This window comes from Wolffia australiana, chromosome 10 (genome assembly GCF_029677425.1).
Source record: "Wolffia australiana isolate 7733 chromosome 10, ASM2967742v1".
Classification (NCBI taxonomy): domain Eukaryota; kingdom Viridiplantae; phylum Streptophyta; class Magnoliopsida; order Alismatales; family Araceae; genus Wolffia; species Wolffia australiana.
The window spans coordinates 17,442,034-17,468,809 of record NC_135844.1 but is presented as its reverse complement, the minus strand read 5'-3'; the positions used below and the strand labels follow the sequence as shown (position 1 = coordinate 17,468,809).

The window sequence follows — 26,776 nt, the reverse complement described above, 5'->3', positions numbered from 1 at the left end:
AAAATAATAAGACATTACATAATGTTAAAAATATCTGAAGTAAAATGGAAACTGATAGGAACAAATTCCTTCTTAAAAACATCTAAATATCAAATGGCATTTGTATATACCCATAATATCTTTAGGTATGCCATGCATAACTTATGCGATGAATTATTTTCATGACATGTGAAGAAATAATTTGAAATGATCTAAGTAAGAGAATTAATTTAATTCTTAAGATTTGGAATGCATCATACCAGTAATAATACTATAGATGGTGCAAGATATTGACTATAAAATGTATCCCGGAATATAGCATACAATTGATGCAACATGCCCCATATTGACATTTTCAAAAGAACTTGTGTCTAAAGTCCATCAAATTGTTTTTGACCAATGAATAGACACATGCTTAAAGTGTACATATTCCTCTATTTTTTCCATGATCAATGCATTCATTAACCGAGAAAAAAACAGGTGTATAGAATAGAGAGAGAGATATACATACTTGTAGATAGATGATAGAGAAAAGAAAATAGACACAGGAATAGATAGGGGGTGATAACTCACATTATGAAAAGGTTAATATGATGATATTTGAAGTTATGTGAATTGAATTGGTGATATATGAGCGTTATCCAGACCAATATGATTAAATCCATTTTTACGATGATGTTTTGAATTTTGTAAAATTTTTAATATTGTTAGGGATTTTTTGAAGGACAATTGTTTTTTGGAAGAAATTAATTTTTGGGTCAAAAATGGTTTTTATAAATTTTTTGACATTAAATTCATTAAAAAATATGATTTTTATTAGTCAATGTATATATATTTATATTTTTTGGCTTTTTATTTCATTATAGATGAATTAGTGATGAATTTTGGGTTTTATTTTTGTCTCGCAATGTGTTGCGATTCAGTCGTCAAAAAGCGAATAATAGATGATTATTGCTAATGACTATGACAATCAGTGATTCAATCTCCCTAATGATTGGTGTCAGTCAATCATAAAATGGAACCGTTATGGCATCCTGATTAGTGATGCCATAATGGCATCAATTACTAAAGAGATTATTTTATTATCATTTTACTACAGATGATGTTGTGGCACAATCAAATAACCAGAGACTTTTAATAGTCTCACTGGTCAACAAATTCAGAGCGCATGGATATGACCAGTGGGTCTTACATTAAATCATTATTTAATAGTGAGGATTAAGCTTTAAGGGTATTTTAAACACAATGCTTTGATGTGTGGTTTGATGAATGTTCAAAGTGATGCATGCCTCAATATGGGTTGTGATCAAAGCACAATAGGCCCTCAGTCAAGTAGTTGACTGATTGTATGTGAAGATAAAATAAGAGCCTTAGATATATTAAAAGGTTACTTAGTTTGACCATACACTGAACAAGTCAAAACGTGTATTTAGGACTTATAATTTTATGACATGAAGATAAACATAGGTTTTACTATTGTTCAGGTATTTGTGTGAATTTGTCTTCATTTGATTTGTTGAATAACTTGTTCAAAATCTTACTTAGTACCTTCAAGTATTTAAAGCTGAATTTATTGATGATTTAATGAAAATTAATTACATCAAGATACAATTATCCAGTGGTGATATCTTTATTTAATGTTGTAATAAATATATTTAAAATTTTAATATTATTTTAAATTTTAAATCCTTGGCATAACGGTTAGTTTTTGCTCTTAACTCTTGAAAGATATTTTGAATTGATGGCAAAATTGTAAATATAAAAAAATAAAATTAAAATGAATATTATTTTATATTGCTTAATCATAGTCAATGAATATGACTGTTGGACTTTTGAAAGATTACCATTATGCCCTTTCAGATTTCCAAGTCCATAAATGCAGTTTTGAGCCCTAATTTCAAACCCCCTTCTCCTTGCCCTTTGAAAATTGCAGTCCAAAAGCTAGAGAGATCTCTCAAGTCATGGAGCAATTTTCAAGCAGTTTTTGAGCATTTTTTGAAAAATCGTTTGTTTTTAACATCAATACAAGTCCACAGAACTTGGAATCCTGGTTTTTGGTGCAGGGTGTTTCAATAATCAAACAAAAGAAGGCTAGGATCTGAACTTCTAACATCCTTGACCCTGTGATAAGTTTATAATTTTTATCATATTTGTTATACGGATTTTGACCTTTTGTTCAACATATGAATTCTTTGTAACATCCATACAAAACCAAAGAAATATGAATCACATCATTTGGTTGAGTTTGGAAAGAGTTATAGGGGTTTGAAGTTGGACACAAAGGAATCGAGTGGTGGAATCATTGCATTTGGTGCATGATTGAAAAATATATTGGAATTTTAAGCATCAAAGGTCAAACGCGAATCGATAATTTTATCCAAAGAAAAATGTGGAGGAGAAAAGGACTGAAGAATGAACGAACAAAAACAAGGAGGTATTACTGAAGGGAAGTCATAGTTATATTTATGAATCTTTATCTCTGAATTAATAAAATTTGACATAAAAGTTTTCATGTTGAAATACTTAAAATTGATCATTGTCTTGAATAATATTTTGAGTATCCATGAATACTAAGTGCTGTTGAGGAGAATACATTTTTTAGAAATATACTGTTATTGCTAGATCTTTAAGATCACTCATGTTATGGCTTTGGGGGCTAAGTTGAAGTAGATTAAGCAACGTCATTCCGTGGAAGCCTTTGAGGGTTGAGGACGACAAAGCTTTATCCCTATTTCCTTGGTATCCTTTTTTCTTGGTATCCTTGTTCACCCTCTTTCCAAATGATTTTCTTGGGGGAAATTCCCACAACATGGTTAGGGTACATCATCACCTCGGGACGGATACCCCCCAACAACATTAAGGATTAGCCTAAGCTGTCTTAAAAAAATAACTCTGTCTCCCATTCCCCCTACCTCATTTCTTTAGTAGAAAAATCCTAGGCTAATTAAAATAGAAATAAAATATAAATAGAGAATCTAATTCACCCTCCTCTTAGGTTCTTCCTTGGCCACCTAAACTAACAAATAGTCTCATTAGTCAACAAAGGCGGTGCGACCAACGTATCACGAGACGCATGGTGCCATGTGTACATATGGCACACAAGTTTCCTTTCATTGGTTTTTAATAAAAGCATGGTAATGTGATTCCCGCTAATGCACCACCAAGTCACACGCATATTGCTGTTATTAAGTGAATATTGTTATATATAATAATACTATACCATTATTCACATTTTTTATCTTTTTCTAATGGGGACAAGTGGCAGGACATGAGCCATCAATCAAGGATGATGTGAGCAAATCGGATCCAATCATGGTATTTTATGCAATGATAAAGAAAAAGCTTAAAAAAGACATAATGGTGCTAACGAGGACAAGGATAGATAAATCTTTGGATTAAGTCAATTGTTAGGAATTTCCAACTTTAGGTATTGATATCAATGATCTAGAAGGACAATTGAGGTAAAATTTTGTGGGAAGCTCCATCTTTCTCTTCTCTATTCAACCATACGGTCGGATCTATAAATTGAGACACGATTGTTAAATTTTTTTTTTTAAACTCACTTCCTCCTGAAAAGGTATATTGAAAGGAAGAGAGGTTTTGAAGGTCCACCAATGTTGTTCTTAGTGTCTTTAGTGCTTGGAGAAAAACAGCAAAGAAGTGGAGACGCAGATCTGCATCATGAAAATGGCTTGATCCTGGTAGAAAAGAGGGATCTAAGGTTAGTTTCTTTCCTTACATTGAGCCATCTTCAACACATTCACTTAGATGCATCATATCTATTTCAACATTAGCATCCACCATCATTTGTCACCATCCGTCATCATCTACCACCTATATCACGCATCATCTATGTAGTCACAATCATGCTCTATGGTTTCCCCTCCATTTATTTAATAAACCCAAACTAATATCTTCATCCATCTCATTCATCACTCATCTTCTTGTTACGCCTTCACCCATCTCACTCTAATCATGTCACCCTTAGTACTTTTCCCATTAATGGTGACTTCATCATTCAACACCTAACATGTCTCATCGCATCTCACTATTTCCTTCTCAATGTTACCTCTTATGCTATATGTATACCCTCACATCCTCTCTGAATCACCATTGAGAGATAGTGAAATCCCTTAGATTTCTTCTCACTGGAGGTGACTTATCACATCCACTATGTAGTACATTTATGTATTTGTTTTTTATAAATTTTATTGATTAAAGTCAAATCAACAATAACATCTTTTTACCCTAAATTTACATTTATTAGGGATCCTACAGAGATACAAAAAGAAGATAGGTAGATCAACACAGAGAGAGATCCCCTAATTTGGCAAAGGAATTCAATTGCTAGATGGTTGGAGAGAGAGAGAGAACAAAAAAAGAGAGGGAGTTTCTTACACGTAAGTTAGATAATGTTAGGTTAATGATTCATAATATCAAGTAGTGAGCTAAAATAAAATATAATACATATTATAAAAAGCAATAAAATTCATACGTTGAATGTAAAAATATAATTTCAGCATTTGATATCTAATTTTTGCATTTATGCGAGCCATGTGCATTCGGATACAAGGGTAGATACCAATACGTGAAACCACTAATGTAACAATCGATATATGATATCAGGCATTATTTCTTGTACATTTGATTTCCCCATATGATTTCTGATTCCTCATCTCATTCTTATATGTAAGAATAGCATTATGTATTATCATTATTAAGAAAGTTACTTTTGCACAATATTTCATATGTTATTTTTTATTTTTGTTTAAATGTTGTCCTTGCTTATTGGTTTTTAATGATTGGCTGTCGTCACTCATTAATGGTAATTGTTGGTCATGACAGAAATAAATAAACCAAAAATATCTTTAAAAAATAAAAAATTAAATATAAAACAAAAAAATAAAAATAAAAATATTTTTTGACTTGGAAAAATTTCTTATTTATGTATATGATGTTGTGACTCAAAAATTATTTTATTTCAGAATATATTGTTAGACAAAACCCTAAAATTACTTTAAATTACATAAAATTCAAAACATCATTCTAAAAATGTTTTATGCATTTTAGGCTTGATGACACACACACATAACCAATTTAATGCGAATAAATATGCAAATATTGTCATACTAACCTATTATTCTGTGCTATCAATTCATTAGCTATCTTGAGAGCTCAAGAGGCTACATGCTTCGACTATTTTTTGAGTCTGATCCAGTCATTTTCTTGTAAGAAAGTTGGTTTAGAGGGAATATTCCTAGTATCCTTATTTTTTTATGATTGGTAGTAGAATGTGGGATCTCATCATTGTATTTATTGTATTAGTTGATATCCTCTTCAAGTAAAATATATACACTTACTAGTTAGTGATGGGTTCTAATGGTCTTGATCCAGATGGACGCAAGGATTCTATGCATTAGAAGATTTATAATAGAATCATAACGACATCAACAAAACCATGAAATACACTTTTTCACAGAACTCATCTGCATTTCTTGGATCCCAGAGTGAACGAGTCGAGCTGCTCATGTGTGCAGCCTCTATGTGGTCCATGGTATGTCAAATCTCATCTTTCGCCTTGACGAGCTCCATTCACCCTCCATTGTCATCATTATGTCGTCCTAATCGTATCGAGAGTGAAATGGAGGTGCAGGGAGAATGGTGAAGAAAGTGAAGGCCCCTGAACAATCTGGCTTAGGTGAATCTCATTAGGGCCTTCTCATATTTTTACTAAATGGGTATCTTTCATGACAACCCCCAAACATAAGTATATATTTTGACATCCAAAAGATCATTTGCGTATGCCCCTCTAGGCCTATGTATCAGTCTAGTTAATGACCCCAATGGCCCAATAACCTTTATTAGCCTTCCAAAATACTTAACTATATCATCACATAGATTAATTAATGTCTAATTGATTTAACCCAATCGATAAGTTGAGTCTTCTACCCGTGGGGTGATAAGCTACACCTCGCACTCTAGAACATACAAAGGAGTGTGTATTGACTCACTCATGGAACCTGTTAGTCATTTGTTATCGTGTACGTATAGTCCCCCATCCACTTAATGCTCCTAGGATGAATTAGGGTATGGTCAACTATCAAACCTTGATCGGTCATGTGAGTTAGTACTGATGCGTTTGGAAATCATCGGAGAACTCTTCTCTGATATTTCACTACCTTGGCCAAGGACTTCATTGCATCATCTTCCTTGAGTTGTCACCTCCCATATTGAGGGTGGATGATCCCATCTGGACCACACAATCGTCTTCATGAACTTCTTGATGCACACGAACTAAGACCATTTATAATCCTATGATTAGGGACATGTAGGTCATATTCAAAGTACTCCTTTGTATCTAAGGGTAAGCAAGAGTTAGTATTTTATAAATGGACAAAATTATAAGGGTAAATATGCTAGTCCCAATTAACCTCAAACACAACCATCCGAGGAACCTTAAGTTGATGAAAGTCTACGTCAAGGTCAAGAGGTTATCCAATAAAGTGTACTAGCTAAATAAGGCTACAATTCTATTTGATTAATGAATATTCTTATCAAGTAAAGATATAGGTTAAAGGGTAAATTACCTTGATGCATCTTCCTAAGCCATGAACTATATAAACTATGTTTACTGGTTTCAAGCGATGAAGGAGGAGCTTGAATAAATAGAACGTGGTCAAGTCGGAGAAATCTTGGACTTACTATTAGGGAAGAAACTAATTACATATAAGTTGGTCTAGAAGAGTATGCTTAATCCTAATGGGACAAAGAGCAATAAAAGAAAATACTTATTTTAAGAGTGTTGACATAAAGGCAAGGCATTGACTATTATAATTCCTTTTTTCATGTATCACCAAAGGAATTGTTTTGAATAGTAATGACCTTCCTAACTTAGTTCAAGTTAGAGCTACATCAGGTGGATGTGAAGATGGATTTCATGAATGGTAAGTTAAACAAGGAAGTGTACATTCATCAAAATTAAGGTTTTAAGATCAATGGAAAAAATATATGATTTTCAAGATGAAATAGATCTATATATGGGCTAAATCAAGTTTTTAGATAATGCTACTTGAAATTTTAATTGAATCATCACAACTTTGTGTTTCATGGAGAACATTGCTTACCAATGAAGATGGATTTTACTAGCGCTCTATGTTGATGACATATCGCTTGCCACTTCAAGTTTTGGTTTCATGGAGAAGACTAAAAATTTCATATCCAGAGAGACAAGGGCGAAGCCCACTTTTTACTCAAATTGGAATACATTGAAATATATCTCTAGGCACTCTCGGATGACCCCAAAGGTCCTATATATCAAGTGTGTTCCAGCGATTCTTAATTGAAAATTTTCTCCCTAGAAAAGCCTCTATCTTTAAGGGAAAAAAAATAGAAAACTAAAGATCCTCATTCTCATGAGGAAAGACTTGTAATGAATAAAAAATCATATATTAAAATTTTTTTGGTCTAGCATTCATACCCTAGTGTGTACATAATCTGACCTTATTTTCGTCTATAAGAAGCCAAGAAGATATCATAGTGATCCTAAACTCATAAAATGACAAGCATCAAGAAAGGTTCTACGCTATCTAAAATGAATGAAAGATTTAATGCTTACATTTGAGTAAATAGATCAGCTCAAAGACAATAGATTCTCTGACTCAATATTTATCATATTTTTGGGTAAGAAGAATACCTTCATCTGGTTATAATTTTTATTTGTTTAGGGATATCACTAGATTCAGATATTCTCTTATTTATGGGTTTAACCAATTTCCCTCAACCATTGTCATGAGAATTCTCACTCAAGATACAGAAGTATTCGTGTAATACCAGTTTGTATATCTTATCAGTTTTAATAGGAATTGTGATTTAAAAAAACATTGGAAAAAAATTAAATCATTCTCATGACAATATGAGTTCATACAAAATCTTTCATTTTGATATTTATGTGTTAATTATTTAGTGCATAGTTGGGACATGCCTCAAAGGTGTATAATTGATATGACTGATATTTACAATATATATTGTGATCTTACAATGCATACACTAAATATCCTTAACTGTGATTATGACACCCACTATAGTGTCATGTCAATCAGGTCAAGTGGGAGATCATTGGATCTTGACCTTGTTTACTAGTGCCAAATAAGTGTTTTATCATATCTTTCACAGTAGACGATCACACATTTAAGTTAAAGGCTTTTACGGGAGCGTTATGGTTTCTCCCCTATAAAATAAAAAACGTCCAAGGGCTCACAGCATCCAGTTCTCAACCTGTCTTCCGGGTCCCTAAGTCGTAAAGAGATTCACTAGGTTGTTGGAGCGGTTTCACCGTGACCGGAGAGGATCCAAGGAGCAAGGTGACAATATCACTTTGATGATTCTTTACACGTTTTCACTTCCCAGAAAATGCAAAATAGCCCATTCGACAATGGAAGCAACATTCCCACTGAGAGTAAATCCGGAACAATTTAGGCCCGCTCGGACACAACCTTGTGATCGTGTATGCTCTTCAAATATAGTTGACTTATCGTCAACCGTTTTCATGCGAAACAGGCTTCCAAGGCAATGCTGGGCTCACAATGAATAATATACACTATTTTTTAAGCTTTTTTCAAATGGGACAACGGTTTTTTATAAAAAAAAATGCCAGATCAGACTCCCTCCCCATATCCGATATCGGAACTAGGAGACACTGGCCGTAGATTGCCGACAAAGTTTGAATCTTAACTTTTGGCATCAATAACGTGATATAGAATAATATTTACGCAGAGCCAGAGCGAGAGCGAGAGAAAGAGAGACAGAGAGAGAGAGATTTACGCAGAGCCAGAGCGAGCGAGCGAGAGAGAGAGAGAGAGAGAGAGAGAGAGAGAGAGAGAGAGAGAGAGAGAGAGAGAGAGAGACAGAGACAGAGACAGAGACAGAGAGAGAGAGAGAGAGAGAGAGAGAGAGAGAGATTTACGCAGAGCCAGAGCGAGAGCGAGAGAAAGAGAGACAGAGAGACAGAGAGAGAGAGAGAGATTTACGCAGAGCCAGAGCGAGAGAGAGAGAGAGAGAGAGAGAGAGAGAGAGAGAGAGAGAGAGAGAGAGAGAGATTTACGCAGAGCCAGAGCGAGCGAGAGAGAGAGAGAGAGAAATTTACACAGAGCCAGAGCGAGCGAGAGAGAGAGCGAGAGACAGAGAGAGAGAGATTTACGCAGAGCGGGAGCGAGCGAGAGAGAGACAGAGAGAGAGACAGAGATTTACGCAGAGCCAGAGCGAGAGGAGAGAGAGAGACAGAGAGAGAGAGAGAGAGATTTACGCAGAGCCAGAGGGAGCGAGAGAGAGAGAGAGAGAACGGTGCACAGAGACAGAGCGAGCGAGAGAGAGAGCGAGAGACAGAGAGAGAGAGATTTACGCAGAGCCAGAGCGAGCGAGAGAGAGACAGAGAGAGAGACAGAGATTTACGCAGAGCCAGAGCGAGAGGGAGAGAGAGAGAGAGAGAGAGAGAGAGAGAGAGAGAGAGAGAGAGAGAGAGAGAGAGAGAGAGAGAGATTTACGCAGAGACAGAGCGAGCGAGCAAGAGAGAGAGAGATTTACGCAGAGCCAGAGCGAGCGAGAGAGAGAGAGAGACAGAGAGAGAGAGAGAGAGAGAGAGAGAGACAGAGACAGAGAGGGACACAGAGACAGAGATAGCGAGAGAGGGAGACAGAGAGCGAGAGAGGGAGAGGGAGCGAGAGAGAGAGAGAGACAGAGAGAGCGAGAGACGGAGACAGAGAGAGAGAGACAGAGAGAGAGAGAGACAGACAGACAGAGACAGAGAGAGAGAGAGACGAGAGAGAGGGACTTGAAGGTGCGGCGCTCAAATAAGAAGTGCAGACACGGCGCCGGAAGCTTGCGCCGCTAGCCTAACGTGTTTAATCGGCAAGTCCAGGTGCAGAGTAGCAACTCAGGGAGGCCACGCCACTGTGACGAAGTTCCGGGTGAACCATCCCCCTCGTCTCACCTCCGAGCTGATGGCAGCAGGGGAATGGATATGGATGATGGATCGATCCCCTCTTTGTCCCCATCCCCGAGAGCGACATCCGAACGGGTGGAGAGAGAGGTAAAGATAAATGAAGATCTCATTTTTTGTTTAGTATTCAACAAAGTCAGCCTGTCGAGCCGTCGGATTTTCTGGCAAACGACAGGTCGGGTGGACACGTAAGAAAGAGAAGGATCTTCTTCCTTGCGGCACCCACCAATAGACTTTTCCGAAATCTCATCGGCGAAAAATCTCATCGGTCCGGCGGCTTTCCTCGACGCGGCGGCGGAGGGCGACGGAATTCTTCCTTGCCGCCGCCGGCGAATCGGAGTCGACTTCTGGGCGGGCATCTCTTCTTCTCTTTGCCCTTGGACAATTCTCGCAATGCTATCTATCTGTTGTGGTTATGCAACGACGATGTCGGGAGATGCGATGGGATCAGGGCTTGAGAGAGAGCCTGATCGGCAGCCCGTCCATGGGAACGGCGAAAGGGGAAAACTGGACACCGCTTTGCGGATCCGCTGGCGACCATCTGCAGCGGCAGCGGACGCGGGTCAGTCAGCAAGGGGCAGAGGTTGCGATTGGCACTCTCTTCGCTTACCTGTATTTGGTGGTGAGATGGTGTAAGAGAACGAACACCTGCAGCTTGGCAAGCTCGTTCCCCGGGCAGGAATGGGCTCCCATCCCAAACGGTAGGAACGTATTGGGCTTGGGCGTTGCTTGAAACGTGGGACGCAGAGCAGCAGAAGAGATCATTCCCTGTCTCTTCTCAGGGTTCGGGGATTGGAAGAGGGGGATGGGTTTGATGCCACTGCGCACCTCGAATCTGGAGGGATCGAACTTCTCCGGCTCCGGAAACAGGTCCGGGTTGTGGTGGATGTTCCGGAATAGAGGCATCACCTTCCACCCTTTCGGAATGCGGTAGCCTGGAACGACAGGATTAGAAACACTGGACGTGAGAACTGAGAATGAAGAAGACAGGGAGATGGGACGAGAGAGCGTCGCTTCAGCGCACCTTCGTACTCGACATCTTCTACGGCCTCCCGGAAGGTAAAAGAAAGGATTGACGCCGAGCGTAGCGTTTCTTGGAAGACCCTGGTAGTGAGCTCCATCTTCTTGATGTCTGCCCACGTTAAGCTCTCTTCCCCTTGCTCTCTCTTGCTTCTCCTTATTGCTTCTTGCTCCTCCTGCAACCAATTAAGAGTTCATGATTTTCGATTCCCCATTCGACGGAGCAAAGGAATGGCGAAGATTCGAGAATGGACAGGGCGGTGTTGAATCTTACGGTGACGGCTTCGCGGAGCTTGGGATCGTCAGCGAGATACTTGAGGACCCAGGTCATGACACTAGCGGTGGTGTCGCGGGCCGCGAAGATGACGCCGATGACGTTGTCTGTGATCTGCACGTCGGAGAGGGCCTGAGAGGGGTCCATGAGGGAGCCCAGCAGGTCGTTCCCCTCCACGCCGCGCTGCCGTCTGGAGGCAATGATCTCCGACAGAGTTCGCTGTAACCGGCGCCGGGCTCGCATGGCGCCGTGGAAGAGAGTGCCGGGGAGGTTAATAGGCATAGAATTGTAGCCCCTCTCGAGCTGATGGTAGCACTGCTTGAGCTCCTCGCTCACGGACATCTCCTCCCTCGCGAAGATGGAGACCAGGGCCACCTCGAACGCGTACTGCGTGTTGAATCGCGACGATGAGCAGAGAGCGCGGATAAGCTGAGAGAGTAGGAAAGGGAAGCTCACAGATTTCATCTCGGCGAACGTGTTGATGAGGCGCCCGTTCCAGGAGCGGAGAGCGGCGAGGGCGCTGGCTTCCACGCCGGGGACGCGGTGGCGGATGGCCTCGGGGGAGACGGCGCGCAGAACCAGGCGGCGGAGGAGGCTGTGGTAGGGGCCTTGATGGAAGAAGATGGCCTGGCCGCCGAGCATGCGCTCTTTGCTGGCCGGGAAGGTGGGCTTGAACAGGTCGGCCCGTGAGGATAGCACGAACTTGGCGCCTTCCGCGCTCGAGATCATCACGCCGGGGCAGCCCAGGATATGGGTCTTGAACACCGGCCCGTACCTGTCGACATACGGCAAAAATGAGAATAGCCGACAAGTTTCCCCACAGAGAGATGGATAGATGGAGAGAAAGAGGCGTGTACTTCTTTTGCTTCTGAGCGAAGAAGTCGATGGGGTTCTCGGAGAAGAGCTGGAAGGTCTCGCCGAAGTACGGCAAGCCCATGGTACCCGGCGGCAGGGGGAGCCGGCGGCGCCGCGGCCCCGACGAGAAGGGCAGCCCCAGTGCCTGCACAAATTTGGAGCCCAGCACTGAGAGCAAGGCCAGCAGAGCCGGCCAGAGCAACATCGACACCACCGGTCCGAGCGCCGGGACAGAGCCATGGTCTACGTATGCCGCGTCCACGGAGCCGGCGGTTCGGTTCATCGCTGCGCCCACGGAGTGGAGATGGCTCCTGAATTGCGCAAGAGCCGGCTCTGCCAGAGCACAAGGTGCGTTTCTAAACTATTTATAGACTGCGGGCTCGCCGAAGATTCACAGTCCAGCACGAATCCGCCCATCTCAGACTCTGTGTCCCTATCTCTCTTTCGTCATTCATCGATCCTGAGCTGTGGGCAAGGATTAAATTATACTTGTGATTTGTGAAGTTTTCTGGGTTCGACAAAGGGGGGTTTAACATGGAGACATAGGAAAAAGGAAGGGGGCCCGGCGACGAGAGATGAGGGGTGTGGTGTGCGGCGATTGGGCAACGTGTCATAGCATGCAGGGGATAACTCTGTTGACTCAGCGTGTACCACCGCGCAGGGGAGGGGGGAAGTCCCGCAAGCACTGGACTATTACTTCAACAAAAGCTTATGTTCAACCCAGGGCTCTCCGTCGGCGGGAGGCTACGTGGATCGCCCATATTCAATCACGCTTAGTCGCCGCGCTCGCGGCTATGTCGGTTTGCCCGATCCCGTCCCGAGGGGTCGCCGCCGGTGCAAGCTGGCCGATTCCGCTCATCATTTGCCAAATCTCTCTCTCTCTCTCTCTCTCTCTCTCTCTCTCTCTCTCTCTCTCTCTCTCTCTCTCTCTCTCATAAGCATGTGAAAAGAAGGCATACCGACATCATCTCCGTCATTCATCGCCAGATAGAGGTATAGATGCAGGGAAGTTGACATTGATGGAAAGGCATATGATATGCAATCGCATCCCTAGTGGGGAAAGGGAAGGGACGGCGAGGAGGCTTAGTCTCCGGAGCCCAACACGTCATTGACAAAAGCTCCTCGCGTCTTCTTCTGCCGTGGGGGATGGAACTCTTTCTGATCCCTCCTTGTCCCCATCAAAACTCGCTTCCCGAGCCGTTTTTTCTTCCTTTCGTCTCCATTAGGCGCCACATGAGATGTTCGTTCCGGTCTCCTCCCGTAGAATTAGCCAAAGATTATTTATTAATGTTGAGAAACATGAGAGTTAGAATAGAACAAGGCACTAGGATCGCCCGACTTTGGCGACTGGTTCAGATACGTGTCCGAGCGCGTACTCTCGCGCCGCAAAGACGTGAACGAGAGGGCATGAGGTGGGAAACGAGTTCTCTGTACTTGTTCGAGGGCGGAGAATCTCCTCAGCTCGCGAAAATCTCTGAGATATACTGTTTGTATTTTCGCTGGCTCCGCTGCGGCGGCTGGTGACGTGCGCCGAGACGCCGACCATCTAGAACAAATCGCGATCAGCGGATAAACCAAGCCCAAAAGCTGTCTCTCTCGCTCTCCCCTATCCTCTGTTCGGTGTGAGAGACGACGGACGAAGGCAACCGGGAAGGTACAGAAAATAGGAAAAACTTTGTGGAGACGTCGACCCCTGATCTCTTCAGCTAACGACTGATAGTTAAATTAGATAGATAGATAGATATCACGAACGATTAGCATGCCCCCTGAAACTGAACGGAAACCTCGGCGATGTGTCGCGGTGCAAGATGGCCACGTCAAAAGTCTACTTTCCCTCGACAGGTAGCTAGCTGGTTGATGGCAACCACGCGATAAACCGAGATTTCAGCATTGTCGTGTCTATGCTGTCGACGTCGACGGAAAGTGTTTGCACCTCGGCCAAATCACCCGAGATATGAGCTGAAATTCCGTGCAGAAGCCATCGAGTTCATATTTGACGAAGCGGCGAAAGTGTTCAGAATCTTAAATAGGAATTGACTATACGGGTTTCGCAGAAGCTTCAAAGTCCCTGAGTCCCTAACTGCAAGTTCTCGCGGAAGAGTAAGACTTATCGCTCATTCTATGTAAAAGTGGCCCTTCCCACGTCGTGCCCGATCCCTTACCCATTGTTTGGAAAAACTAAAGCGTTTCGATCCCGAGTGCCAGTATCGCCGCGAGCACGACAGGAAGTTCTTTAGGATTCAATACCCTCCCACCCCCCCGAACTTCTATCACCTCTCCCTTCCTCTCTCTCTCTATCTGTATCGCTGTCTCTTTCTACGCCTCTCTTTCTCTCTCCCTCTCTCTCTCTCCATCCCTCTCTCCCTCTCTCTCTCTGCATCTCTCTCTCCCTCTCTCTCTCCATCTCTCTCTCCCTCTCCCCCCTCTCTCTCTCCCTCTCTCTCTCTCTCTCTGCATCTCTCTCTCTCCTCTCTCTCTCTCTCTCCCTCCCTCTCTCTTTCTCTCTCGCGATCGATCGATCGATCGTTTGCTAGAAGAGTCGCAACATAAGCAAGAAAAATTCCTTCTGAACCACTGGATGAGACGCAGTGGAATGCACTGTGTACATCTTGTCGCAAAAATCATGGAAAATATCGGCATCTCCAGTTTTTGTTCACAGTTGACAAAGGAGTCGGAGTGTGGACTGGGTAGAAATCAATTCCCAAAACTTTATCGAGCCTATTGTAGAAACTGAAAGACGATGAAAATTGACTGGCATAGTGGCGTAAGATAGTTTTATGTCCACAGGCGGCGTACCGGTGCACCCCCTAAAAGAATAAATAAATGAAGCGCCGAAAATTGGTTAAAATTGCCAACTTTACTGGAGGAAGAGCATGGTGTGTGCAAATCGTCCAATTCCAAACCAGACAAGCCAATAATTGATGCGTGCGCATGCGTTGGATTAAACTAAATAGGATAAAGATTCATTATTATTTTCAAATCTCCGGCTGCATCGACAAGAACGTCATGTTTGTCGCGGGCCAAATGTCTGCCTCGCCCTCGCAGGATATGATTTTCAATACAGATGAAGAGATAGGATATTAAAGAAAAACGAAAGATAGGATCGTCAATAGTTGCTATCAATGATCATGGTTACGTCGACTCGCGTGCACATACACGCAGTCCTCGGCGGTGACTGGAGAGACCACACCACGCATGTTTATCTTATGACGACTTCATTTCTGCCTTAATCGCCGGTAGAGAACTTTCAAGGGAAGAAGAAGGGGATAGCTGCAGCGATGGCAGCGACGCTACGTTCTAGACCCATGTGGCTTTCTTAAAAAATCAGTTGCTGGAGAGGATCTTACGTCGAAGAGCTCATGTGGGGAGCGTGTGGCCCCGGACTTAGCAATCACTCTTCATCATTTCATCAAAAATGACTGCACGGATAGTGGATTCCCTGATAGGAAGAGAACATTGGGCACCGACTGACTGGTCCAGTCATGAAATGCACATCCTACAAGGGTAAAGTTACGAGCTATTAATGTAATGAACTTCCGTCTGCTAGCACGCGAGTCGGCCATTGATTAAAGTATGTCAAGAGGGACTCTCTGGTATCTACATCAGCTGTTCGGTGGGAGATATCAAGAGAGGACGGAGGAAAAATATATTAATAGAGAGCCAGATAAACTGGATTTCGCTTAAGCGGAAATAGTTGAAAGACCCATAAATACAACTTGATGATCAAAAGTCAAGCCAGAAGGTTTGTCAGCCAAAAGTCTGCTCGTTCTTCAATAAACATCTCGTAATAGTGTGCCCTTTACGTGTGCACTTAGCAACGGCAAATCATACCAAAAAGTGATCTTCGGAACCTGACACTCACAGAAATAGAATGGGATAATCTTCACTATATGCTTATCTAGTGTCAAACTTCCGAAGAATAATGCGTATTATCATTCAACGGTAGGCAGAAATTGAGATACCATCTTTTAAATCTATCTATTAACTCTTATTATTCCCCAATAAATAGCGGTCATATAAAAACATGGTTAAAAAATCAAATCGGTCAAATATTGATTGACTTCCTCAACTGAATTGACCATACCCCAAATTTGTTATTGCATATAGCCGCCATGTACTTTTCTTCCATCATACAATTTGCAAAAATAGATTGAAGCATTGATTTCCGGGCAATTGCTAAAAAGTTGTCGTTAAATGTAAAATCAAAGGAGAAAGTGGGTCGTTTTCTAAAAAGTTTAGTTTTAACTCCACAAACTAGATCTGATTGTATTTTAGACCACCCATTACTTTCAACAAGATGTTAAAATATATGCGTCTTCAAAGGATTAACACCTAGAAAAATAAACCATAAAAAGTACTTTCACGATTTGATAAGCCTAGATCATAATATTCAATATAATCCATCTGCTATAGGATCTGAATTTCTTCATACCTTTTCAGCGGCCCAAGATTCATCAAATATAAGCCATTATTCCATTGAAGCTGTCTGCACAATCCTTGAAACCCCAAGGTACTTTGAACACCATAAAGCTAATAAATTTAAGACAGTATATTTTTAGGATGTATCTGTGTTATTGGTTTCTTTGTTGACAATGGAGTGTAATTTCTTTTAGCCACTTTAAAGTGATGTTACAATCACCAGCCTATAACAGTGACATTAAAGACCCATGCCCATGTTCATATTTATACTTACTGTCTATTTTATTCCATTCATCATTTCAATAATTTTGTAAAGTTCCACAACTTTGGAGAGAGATATTGTAGTTTTATTATATTGAATTAAAGAACCCTTCAAATCACTCTTTAATATAATTCCCTACTCATTAATTTTCAAGTCTTATGTTATTACTTCCAAATTTTTTGGATGATACCTTAGTGTTGATACGGTCATCACTTATTATCCTACAATTGTGGAAAATCAGTTAATGAGTCTGTGATAATATCAAAAATATTAAAAACCTTAGTTTTGTTTCCAAAATGATGTGAATAACGTGAGGCAATCATATTCAACACCTGAAAGATAATATGGTCAGATGAATTTCATATATATCTATTGTGTAAAAGTTAGGTGGAATCAAAGATGAAAAATAATTTTTCTAATGATTATACAGTGGTACTTAAGTTGGGACATTCATAACAAGTTATGGAATAAATCGCAGGATGATTTGTTGGGTGAATTATACAAATTAATTTTCAATATTATTTGTTGTTGTGGTAGACTCTAAATTCTAAAAAATTGTGTTTTTTCAAAAAAATTAACTACCATATTTCTGACTAAACTGATCAACAAAGAAAAATAATGATAGACACTAGATATTTCATATTTTTAAGGTATAGTTTATAATCCAAGAAGGGTGTGCATTTGTTCCTTATACTTCATATGAATATTAATCAAATTAAAATCTTGCAGGATAACAGATAGGTATTTTAACTCCACTATCCATAGTGATGAGACTATGTTAATTACAATAACACTTAAATTAATCATAAGAAAGCCATTGTGAAAAAAAATAAAAAATAACAACTATAAAATACCAGTTTAGAAAGTGCATGTTTCACAAGACATGAAGATATAACATTATGTACGTTTTGAGAATTTAATTTTTATACCTTCATTGGTTTGACTTCTTTCATATATGAATTCATCCATGTCTATGATTGACAAAATTGAACACTAAAGCTTGGAATTTATGAAAGGAGGAGAATAGCAAGAGAGAGGGAAAAAAAGTGGAGATAATGGAGAAAGAATAGGAATGTGGGTAGAATAATTCTGTGATGGGAGAGATGAACCTAATGGGCTAATCTAACACTCCCCCTCAAGCTGGAGTATACAAGTCAAACATGCCCAAATTGGTGTATGTTGCATCTAAGGAGATCCCCCATACTCTTTTGAAGACGTATGTGAGCTGATGAGATGACACAAAGTGTAGAGTAGAGATAACATCTGACTTGTAGAATAGAGATTATATATTGGATGTAATGGCAGTCAATTTTAATGTGTGTTGTCCACTCATGAAATGTCAGATTCTTGGAAAGAAAGATAGTGTCTTAATTATCATAGTGCATAGACACTAGAGTAGAAGATGCAATGAAAGTCCTTTGAGAAGTGAATTAAGCAACACCTTCTCTCCCTCTGTCTCATCCATGGTGCAATACTCAAACTCAACACTAGAGAAATCTATCTCCTACTTCCAAGAGAGTAATGTGACAAGGTTTCCACCATATGTGCAATCGCAAGTGGTGGACTTACATATGTGCATCACGCATTTGATTAGGCTTCATTTTGAAGATGCTCATATTGTCAACAGTGCCAAAGTAGCCTAGTCTCCTAAAGCATATCAAGAGTATAAGGGAACTTTTAATTTTGACAAACTTTGGGATTTTCAAGTATAGGGGAGCACCATATATCTTATAGTGGGGCATTGTTGGTATATTTTGGTTGGTTGAATGTCATCATCATCATCATCATTTTTTATCACAAGAATATCATCCTCATAATTATCTAGGATGAAAGTGCATGTTACAGTTGTCTTTGTAAGCACTACGAGATTTCCAAGGCATGGTGAGAATCCATACTGCATTTGAAGCCCAAGGAACTCGATGAACCAAGCACGTTGACTTAGCTCTAAATCATATATGGCATACTAAAAAAGAGATAATGTCGATGACTCTCCCTGAGAAATCTACCTATGTTTTTTCTCCATGAAGATTTTCTCCTCAAGGTCAACACAGAGAAAGGCCCTCGAAACATCTCACTGATTTAGAGACCACGGCGGATTCATAATTTGAGATAGGATCACACAATGGAGTTTATTTGGACCATTTGAAAGAATGTCTTAATGTAGTCAATGTCATAAGCATGCATGAACCCACGTGAAAACAAAGGAGCTGTGCGTTGTATAATGGAGCCATATGGTTTATACTTGGGGAGTGAACACCCACTTGTATGTGATGATGTAGGCATCACATGGAAGAAATACAATTGTCCAAGATCCTCAATACACCAATGCATCTACCTTCGAGTCCATAGCCACCTTCCACATAGAGTGCATGCACATCCTCAGCATATGATTGTAGAATTGACTCAGAGGCCACATAAAGAGAAAATGTATCTAAGGAAGGAGAACAGGGAACAAATGATACAAAGTGAGAAATGGAATTTTTTGGGGAATGTGCACATACCTTTGTGGTACTAGAGGGGGCTTTTCAACAAATGACCAAGGTGAATCTGATCCCAGGGCAAAGAATTGATGGCGACAGAGCTTGCGGTGCATGATGTGCAACAAACAAGGGAGAAACTAGATATGTAGAAAACGTATGAAAGGGGTCCACAATGACTTCCAAAGGAAGAAAACCAAGTGGCGATAATTGATAACACCCTACATTCATTGTTTAATTCAAGTAATCAGCACATTTTTTCCATTTAACGAGTTTAAAATAGGATTTTGTCATATATTTACTTGTTAATTACTATTCCAAGTGAATCCTGATTTTCCCTAACTTTCTGCTAATTCATGAATGTTATGGAATTTATTTAAGCTTGGAATAACTCTATTTATATGAAAATGACAGGTTTAAAAACTTGATTTAATGTTAATTAATGCGGAGATGAAGTAACGAATTTTCTAGATTTTTCTTGAATTTTGGGAATTTATTTGAGGAAGAAATTAATTTTAACTAGAAATTAATTGCAGTCATAAATATCCAATTAAAAATATTTTTTAGAGTTTTATCGAATTGATCTAGATATTTCTATGCTTTTTCAGGTGAGAGAGTGGCGGGGCATTTTTCTTATTAATTTGGAGCGGCGTCAATTTGCGCGCACAAATAAAAGCAGGGGCTTTTACGCAAAAAGTCAAGAAATTGAGTTAGCAATGCCACGTGGCAAAATCTCGACTGTTGGAAGGGAATCCGATGGCTTTAATGCTATTGGCAGAGGTATCTCTTGAGGGAAATAAGTGCACCTCCTGTGCTGTGCATACAAAGATGCACTTACGGGAGGTGAGATTGCGAAGTCTGAGTGGGTGTCGCTAGTGAAAACGCAGCGGTAAGTGCAAATCGAAATATATTTGTTTATTCTCTCAATTCCATGAGGGGGGTATGTGGTGCACCAAGATAGGAGCAGTGAAAAGTTTGTGCAATTCGCCAACCAATCAGAAATTCACACAAATTTTTGGAAAATCTAAATTTATATTAAATAAATCACATATTGATCCAACGTCTAATATTGGTCAATATTCATTTATTAATTACTCTTAATCCTGAAGTGAGATTGAGCTCAAAATTTATGAGTTTGTTCATCTCGAGCTCCTCTTTCTATCTGTTTGTTGGATCATTCACATAAAGTCAACAACAATGGATAAAAACTAAATAATTTTTGGGGGTAAAATGGTAATTTTTACCATTTAACCTAAGTATAAAAACAAAAATTTGAGTTGAGGAGGTCATTTTGGATGAGGCTCTTTCACAGCTTCAAGTCAGAGAGGAGAACTAGCCTGGATCAACTGCATTTGGTATTTTTTACTTCATTGTATTATTGAACTTTACTGTATTTGAAAATTATTTGTTAGTGAAATTTTTTATTGTTCGTGTTGATCTTAGTCTGAAATTCTAAATCTCTTGGCTTGAGCGGAATGTAAAAGCCCTTACTAGGATTAAAAGGAGTGATTATGGAATTGAGCTAACTCTTCCGCATGCAAATTAAGAACAAAAAAATTACAAAATAATAAAAGTGAGATTAATTTCCATGTAAGAATAGGTTAAGTTCATAAAAAAGGTAGTGAGTAATTTTTGGTATCTAGTTCCACCAAAAATAAATATCATGAAAGTTTATTCACAACTACTCTACTTGACTCCTTTGATCCCTTTTATTGGATCAAATAAGTTAATTTAGAGATCCTTAATTCTTCTATTCTTCTCATCTCCTCTACCCTCCTTTATAAATTCGTCAAATAAGGGTAAGTTTATCTTCATTGAAGATTAAATTAACTCATAATTAGGGTCAGATCAATCAAGTGATCAATAATTGAATTACCTTACTAGCTTCCCTTGGACGATCCCTATATTTATCATTACATCTTAAGTTAGGGTTTATAAATTTTATTGCATAAGCTGAAATCAACAATGATAAGGGATTAAAATTGGATAGGTCACCCCTTATTTTTGGTTTACCAATAATGCGTAGACTGAGGAGTCAATGGTGGAGAAAAAAATGGAGACTCCTCATTATAAATAATCTAGGTTTGTAGGGAGACGTAGAAACAAGTATTAGGAAAATAGACTCGATATCCCTTTTACATCTATAAGTAGCCAACAAAGATTCTCTTGAGGTAGAGTTGTCTTGGATGAAAAAGACTTGAGGAGGTAACAAAAACGAGAAAAAACGGTTGAAAGATGATGAAGTGGAATTTCCCCCACCAAGTCAGGTAGAAGGAAGCTGACTTTGGAGATGTATCTTTTTCAAGGAGGGGTCAGACCCCAAATAATGAGGAGCATTTATCTCAATGAGTTGTGCATGAGTAATGTAAAGAAGTTAGTAATGTTTTTCTTCAACAACACCATTTTTCTAGGATGTGTGAGGATGGGTGATATTATGAAGAATTCCGTGATCAATATAATATGTGAAAGGAATCTCAGACCAGATCCAAAGCATTGTCAGTGAGAATGATATGTGTAGTAGAGTATTAAGTGATTACCTCAACAATAAATAAGTATTTATGGTGTGAACTTGGGAATGATCTTAGAGAAGATAGACCCTGCTCACCCAAGTGTAGTCATCAACAAAAACAATGTACTTTGTATTAGCAATGGCTTGAGACTAATGGAAAACAAGAGGGTACCAAGACATCAAAATGACTGAGGTAAAAGGGTGTTGAGGATGGAATCTTTTCTTTACTCAACTTTGAAGAACAATTGAGCTTGCCTAATTGACACGTCAATCACACAGACTCATCAAAAGAAATCTAATGGAAGGTGTTTTCAAGTTTTAAAAAATAAGGATGTCTTAAACAACAGAACCATAAAAGTGATAAAGTGGATGTAGAGGAAACCCAAACCCAAACCTCAAAGGCTACCTCCTGTGCGGTGTGCGGTACGGTGTGCGAAAATCCTGTGTGATTTACCGCACAACCGCACCGCACTTTCACCCAACCTCACGAGCGGGATTCGCTCGCACGGTTTGGACCTTGTCTAGTTATAATTCCAAAAAAATATGTTTTTCATCTTAGAATAATCATATATTCAAGAAAAATGTTGGAATTTTCAGAAAAATTATATTTCAGCTCAAATTTATATTTTATTTTGGAATATGATGTCACAAAAATCCCTTAAGTATTGAAAAGATTAGAAAATTCAAAGCATCATTCTAAAAATGGATTTGATTATTTTAGGCTTGATAACATGCATATATAACAAATTTAATCCAAATAGAGACAAAATATCATCATATTACCCTATTACGGATATGTATTATCGTGTACCTAATGTGGAAAGAGTCAAAAGTGATGCCCACTTGCCCAAAAAAGGAGCTGTGGTACCACTTAACTGGTGTAGTGCTTCATATTCGATGGAGGTAAATGTCATATCAAAAGCTAGAGATGGAACACTTAGTGGTGTTATAGAAGCAGGAGGCAAGAAGGCTCGTTGTGCAATGTTAAGCTTCTTGAGTAGTTTCTATCATTTGTTAGACAAACGATTCTGTTTGATGTAGTAGATGCATGGAGGAAAGGAATTTTTATGTTTCCCTCCTAATAGATGTCCACTATCTGATCTCAAGGCAGGGGGCCCATGCGGCGATCGATGAGTCAAGAAAGCCATCACAAGTGGCTAGAATTGGCATGCAGGGTGCCTATAATAACTTGAAGATCAACTAAAAATGAGATATTTAGGTACCCAAGTATCAGAGAGAAGTATGGCATGAATCCGAGAGGTTATTGATGAATGACGTCCACTCTCATAGACACTGACAAAGAACTCGTAGTGATAGCCCTCAAAGGTGCAAAGATCGATGGTGAGTGGCTGATATATTGCTAACTCCTGAATTAGAGCTTAAAGATGTCCAAAGTGGTCCCAACATGAGGAATTACCCTGCTTGCATATAAAGAGTGACTCAAAGATCTCCATTGTGTGGTTAATACAAGAGAGAAGTTTGATGGTAGTTTGCTTGATGATATGAAGCATCTAACTACAGAGAGCTAAGTTGAGTTGAGACAAAGAGGCGAATGTGAGTGCAGTAAGTACTGGAGGATCATCTAAAAATGGTGGCGTAGATTGTGGGACATCAAGAAGTGCTCTACTCTAGAGGCCGATGAAGCATAATTATGCCCATTGATGACCTATGCAGCAAAATGCTCATTTCAGTAATTAATATACATCAAAATTAGTGTTTCAATGCTCATTTTGTTGTCTATATTTACAACTACATAAATATTTGATTTTATGGCATTTAATAAAATATAATATAAATAATAAGATCTCAGCTCATTTTAAATGTACAAGAGAACAGTTCTTGTACATACAGTTTGTCTAAAAGTCTGCCCACCCCTGCGTATGTGTGTGTGACCATGTGTGGACCTATGTGAGTGATAAGCCTAAAAATGGTGTGATTAAATGCAAGTTTAATCATGTCGTTTGGATTTAAGCTTATGCAATAAATTTATAAATTTCCCCTTTTTAAAATATAGAAAGTATAGAATGAGAAAGGGGTCAATTCACGGGGAGGCAACTGTCCTTTTAATCTGAATCTATTTTATGGTTCTAAGAGCTAGAAATTGTACAAACAAATGGAATGACTAATCAATAGAGATTGGATGTTAAATGAGAGAAGGGGATCAAGCAATCTGAACCTTCTCCTAAAGATTCAGATCACCCAAATGAATGATAAGAATGACTGTAGTATTCGGGCTTGATCCTCTTGAAAGGATCAGTACTTAAGTGAAGAAATGGATGGAAAGAAATCCTACCCCTTTTTTATATTGATTCTCCCTTGAGGGAATCAAGATTTTGAATGAAAACTAAATATAAGTGTTAAAAAAGATGCAGTAGCTAACATATTCAATCTAATTTGTTTTTTATTTTAGATTGCACTCTTGAACTAAGGCATTCCATTTGTTCTCCTCAATAACTCCTCCTAGAGCATGAATACTTCACCCGTGCTTGGTGTTTTGGCAAGCAAAGAAGAAGATCTAGAGGGGAAAAAGAAACTCGCCAAATGAGTTTGTGCAGAAAAAAATGAATCCAAAAGCTTGGTGTGATGGGGGACCATCAAGCTTCGAAGACCTGATCTCAACCACTTCATCGAACGAGGGCTGGCACGCAAGATCTAGCCTTCAAAGTACTCAGCCTCGTTGACGGCCTACAAGGTTTGACGTTATCCTTTGCTTATTTCTTTCCTTGCTTAGGAGGCCTTGTATGTCGACTACGTATGTGTTCACATTTGTTTGTTTCCACATGTTTGGGCCGCTACACGGACCTACACGTTTGTGTCTATGTGAGCCCCTGTATGGACATGTTAGTGGGTCTCTCTCCCATTATGGGGGCCCAACGGCCCTATTTATTTATTTATAAGGGGGAAGGCCCATATTTACCCCTATAAGAGGGAGGGGCACCCATAGGAAGAGAGAAGAAGATTTGCTTGAAAAAATGTGAATTTTGTTGGTTTTTTCCATCAATTAAGGTGTTTTTTTGTAGTTATTTTAGGTTTTTGCAATAATTATCAAAATGCCACTACGCCTTTGAAGTAAAAAACCTAGAGATGCCGCCACCACCGGCCATCCCCCCCGGCAACTGCCGTTCCTAGGGTCACCTACGCCGCTGTCGCAGCCGACTGCCCCACCACCGCCGCCTCCTGGCAGCCAGTGGTGGCCGCAACGACCAGCCACAACCACCGTAGCCAACCATGGCTGCCGCAACCAACAGGCATGATTGTTGCAGCCAACCGTGACCGCTGCGACCAGCCACGATCGCCACAGCCAACGCCCCCGGCTGTTGTAGTCAGCCGCGATCGCAGTCGCCACCATCCGCAACAGCTACAGCCATCAACTGTTGCAGTCGCTGGGGCAGCCGGCCGTAGCACGACCTGTCATCTAGCTATCGGCCAGCCACGCATGCCACAGTGCCACCGCGCCTGGCCTTTGCGCCTTGAAGTCGTGTCCACCACTACGCCTCGCCATCGCACCCGCCATTGCACCCATTGTCGCCGTTGGGCAGCTTACTCAGTAGCACCCTATTGTCGCTGAAACAAACATCAGGGACATAAAAAATCTGGTATGCACTACGTCTTACTTTTGCACATTAAGTTATTTCTTTCAGTATCTCTAGAGTGTGCCTCTATCGCCGGGGTTAGGTTAGTGATAAATAGGAATAACATATAGTGGGATAGGTTTCTATTAGTAAGATCTTGGTTGGCATGTCGAACGGTGCATGCCCGAGTGGTAATATCCATACTCACACCGTCGGCCCACAACCGTCATCTGGGTCATTGGGAGCCTAGTGACATTTACAGGTCACGCTTACCATAGCCTAGTTGTCGTTGGTGTCCGTCGATGCCAAATATATACTTCTAATTGATTTTATTGTCGCATTATCATTTGCATTACATCAGCATTATTCGTATCTACTAAATGACATGACATGCCTACACGTTCCTCCCTATGGTGTAACACGAGCCATCCAATCCCGACGTCCATCGTGTTACATCATGTTGTGTCCTTCTTGGTCAACTAGGGTAGGGGCAAGCTCGAAGTAGTTTTCCCCCTTCCCAATATTATTTTACAAATCCCTCCAGTTGGTCGAAAGAGCATGAAAGTACCAAAACTACCCTAAAAATTTTACGTCACTCTGACGGCCAAATCTCGATGTATCAAAATTACAATTTTAATGAATCATGGCCATCCAAATTCTTCATTTTCTTTCTCCTCCCGTTGTCGCTAACTCATTTTGCCTTCCACATTAAGAAAGGAATCGCTCTGAAAATATGGTGTTGGAAAATGTGAAAAAATGTGAAAAAAGTCCAGAAAAACCAGGAAACAACATTAGTAATAATAATTAAGTTGCCTTTGCCTTCTAAAATTAATTTCTTCATGAATTTACGTTAAACAAAGCTGTAAAAATTATAGAAAAAGTTTAAAAATCATAAATTCACACAAAAACAATTTTAATCAGTTTAAAGCATGATAACATGCAAATATGGACATTTGGATGCAGATATATATGATATTGCATGATATTTCTATAATATTTTATATGTTATCAGTGAGTCAGCCCTCGATCACAGACTCTAGGGTCTAAGGAAACCCCATACATTAATTTTTGTTTAGACCAACTGCAAGTAAAATGGATCTTTATGTCATAAATGATATAAATATAACATGACCCTTAAAGCAATTTTAGATCTTGTGTTGCTATTACACATTGTGCATACTAGTAAATGCCTAGCTTGAGCACCAATCCTCCTGTTTTATTGGGTGCCAACTAAGAGCTCACTTTCTTAGTCCAAAATTTTCCCGCAAAATTTTTTCTCAACTTTTTGCTCGTCCTCACACTCTAACTTGGGTATGGGAATATTCCTCATAAAAATATAAACCTTCCAATCCACAAAATGTTAAACAAGCTCCTTTGATCATACTCTTAAATTCCAAAATCAGAATCCAACTCAA

The 26,776-nt window shown here is 39.9% G+C and overlaps 1 protein-coding gene across 3 annotated transcripts; it reads right to left on the bottom strand.

The window, feature by feature from the left end:
• Positions 1-10,064: 10,064 nt before the first annotated feature.
• Positions 10,065-12,988, bottom strand: LOC144708327 (abscisic acid 8'-hydroxylase 3-like). 3 transcript variants are annotated; one of them, XM_078581570.1, is made up of 7 exons: positions 12,125-12,988; positions 11,724-12,042; positions 11,268-11,654; positions 10,998-11,169; positions 10,802-10,908; positions 10,584-10,701; positions 10,065-10,514 (listed from the first exon to the last, which is right to left on the bottom strand). In XM_078581570.1, the coding sequence occupies exons 1-7, from the start codon at positions 12,403-12,405 to the stop codon at positions 10,387-10,389; spliced, it is 1,512 nt and encodes a 503-aa protein (XP_078437696.1). In that variant the 5' UTR covers positions 12,406-12,988; the 3' UTR covers positions 10,065-10,386. The 3 variants fall into 3 exon arrangements, with proteins under 3 accessions (XP_078437696.1, XP_078437697.1, XP_078437695.1); XM_078581571.1 differs by lacking the exon at positions 10,584-10,701 and having other exon boundaries at positions 12,125-12,987; XM_078581569.1 differs by having other exon boundaries at positions 10,584-10,908; positions 12,125-12,979.
• Between the last annotated feature and the right edge of the window lie 13,788 nt (positions 12,989-26,776).

Bases quoted from the DNA above. Each gene is read 5' to 3' on its own strand.
- LOC144708327 (XM_078581569.1), bottom strand. From the start codon at position 12,405: ATGAACCGAACCGCCGGCTCCGTGGACGCGGCATACGTAGACCATGGC. The intron at 12,043-12,124 runs GTACACGCCTCT...GTATGTCGACAG, and splicing joins TTCGCTCAGAAGCAAAAGAA to GTACGGGCCGGTGTTCAAGA. The intron at 11,655-11,723 runs GTGAGCTTCCCT...TTCAACACGCAG, and splicing joins CGTTCGCCGAGATGAAATCT to TACGCGTTCGAGGTGGCCCT.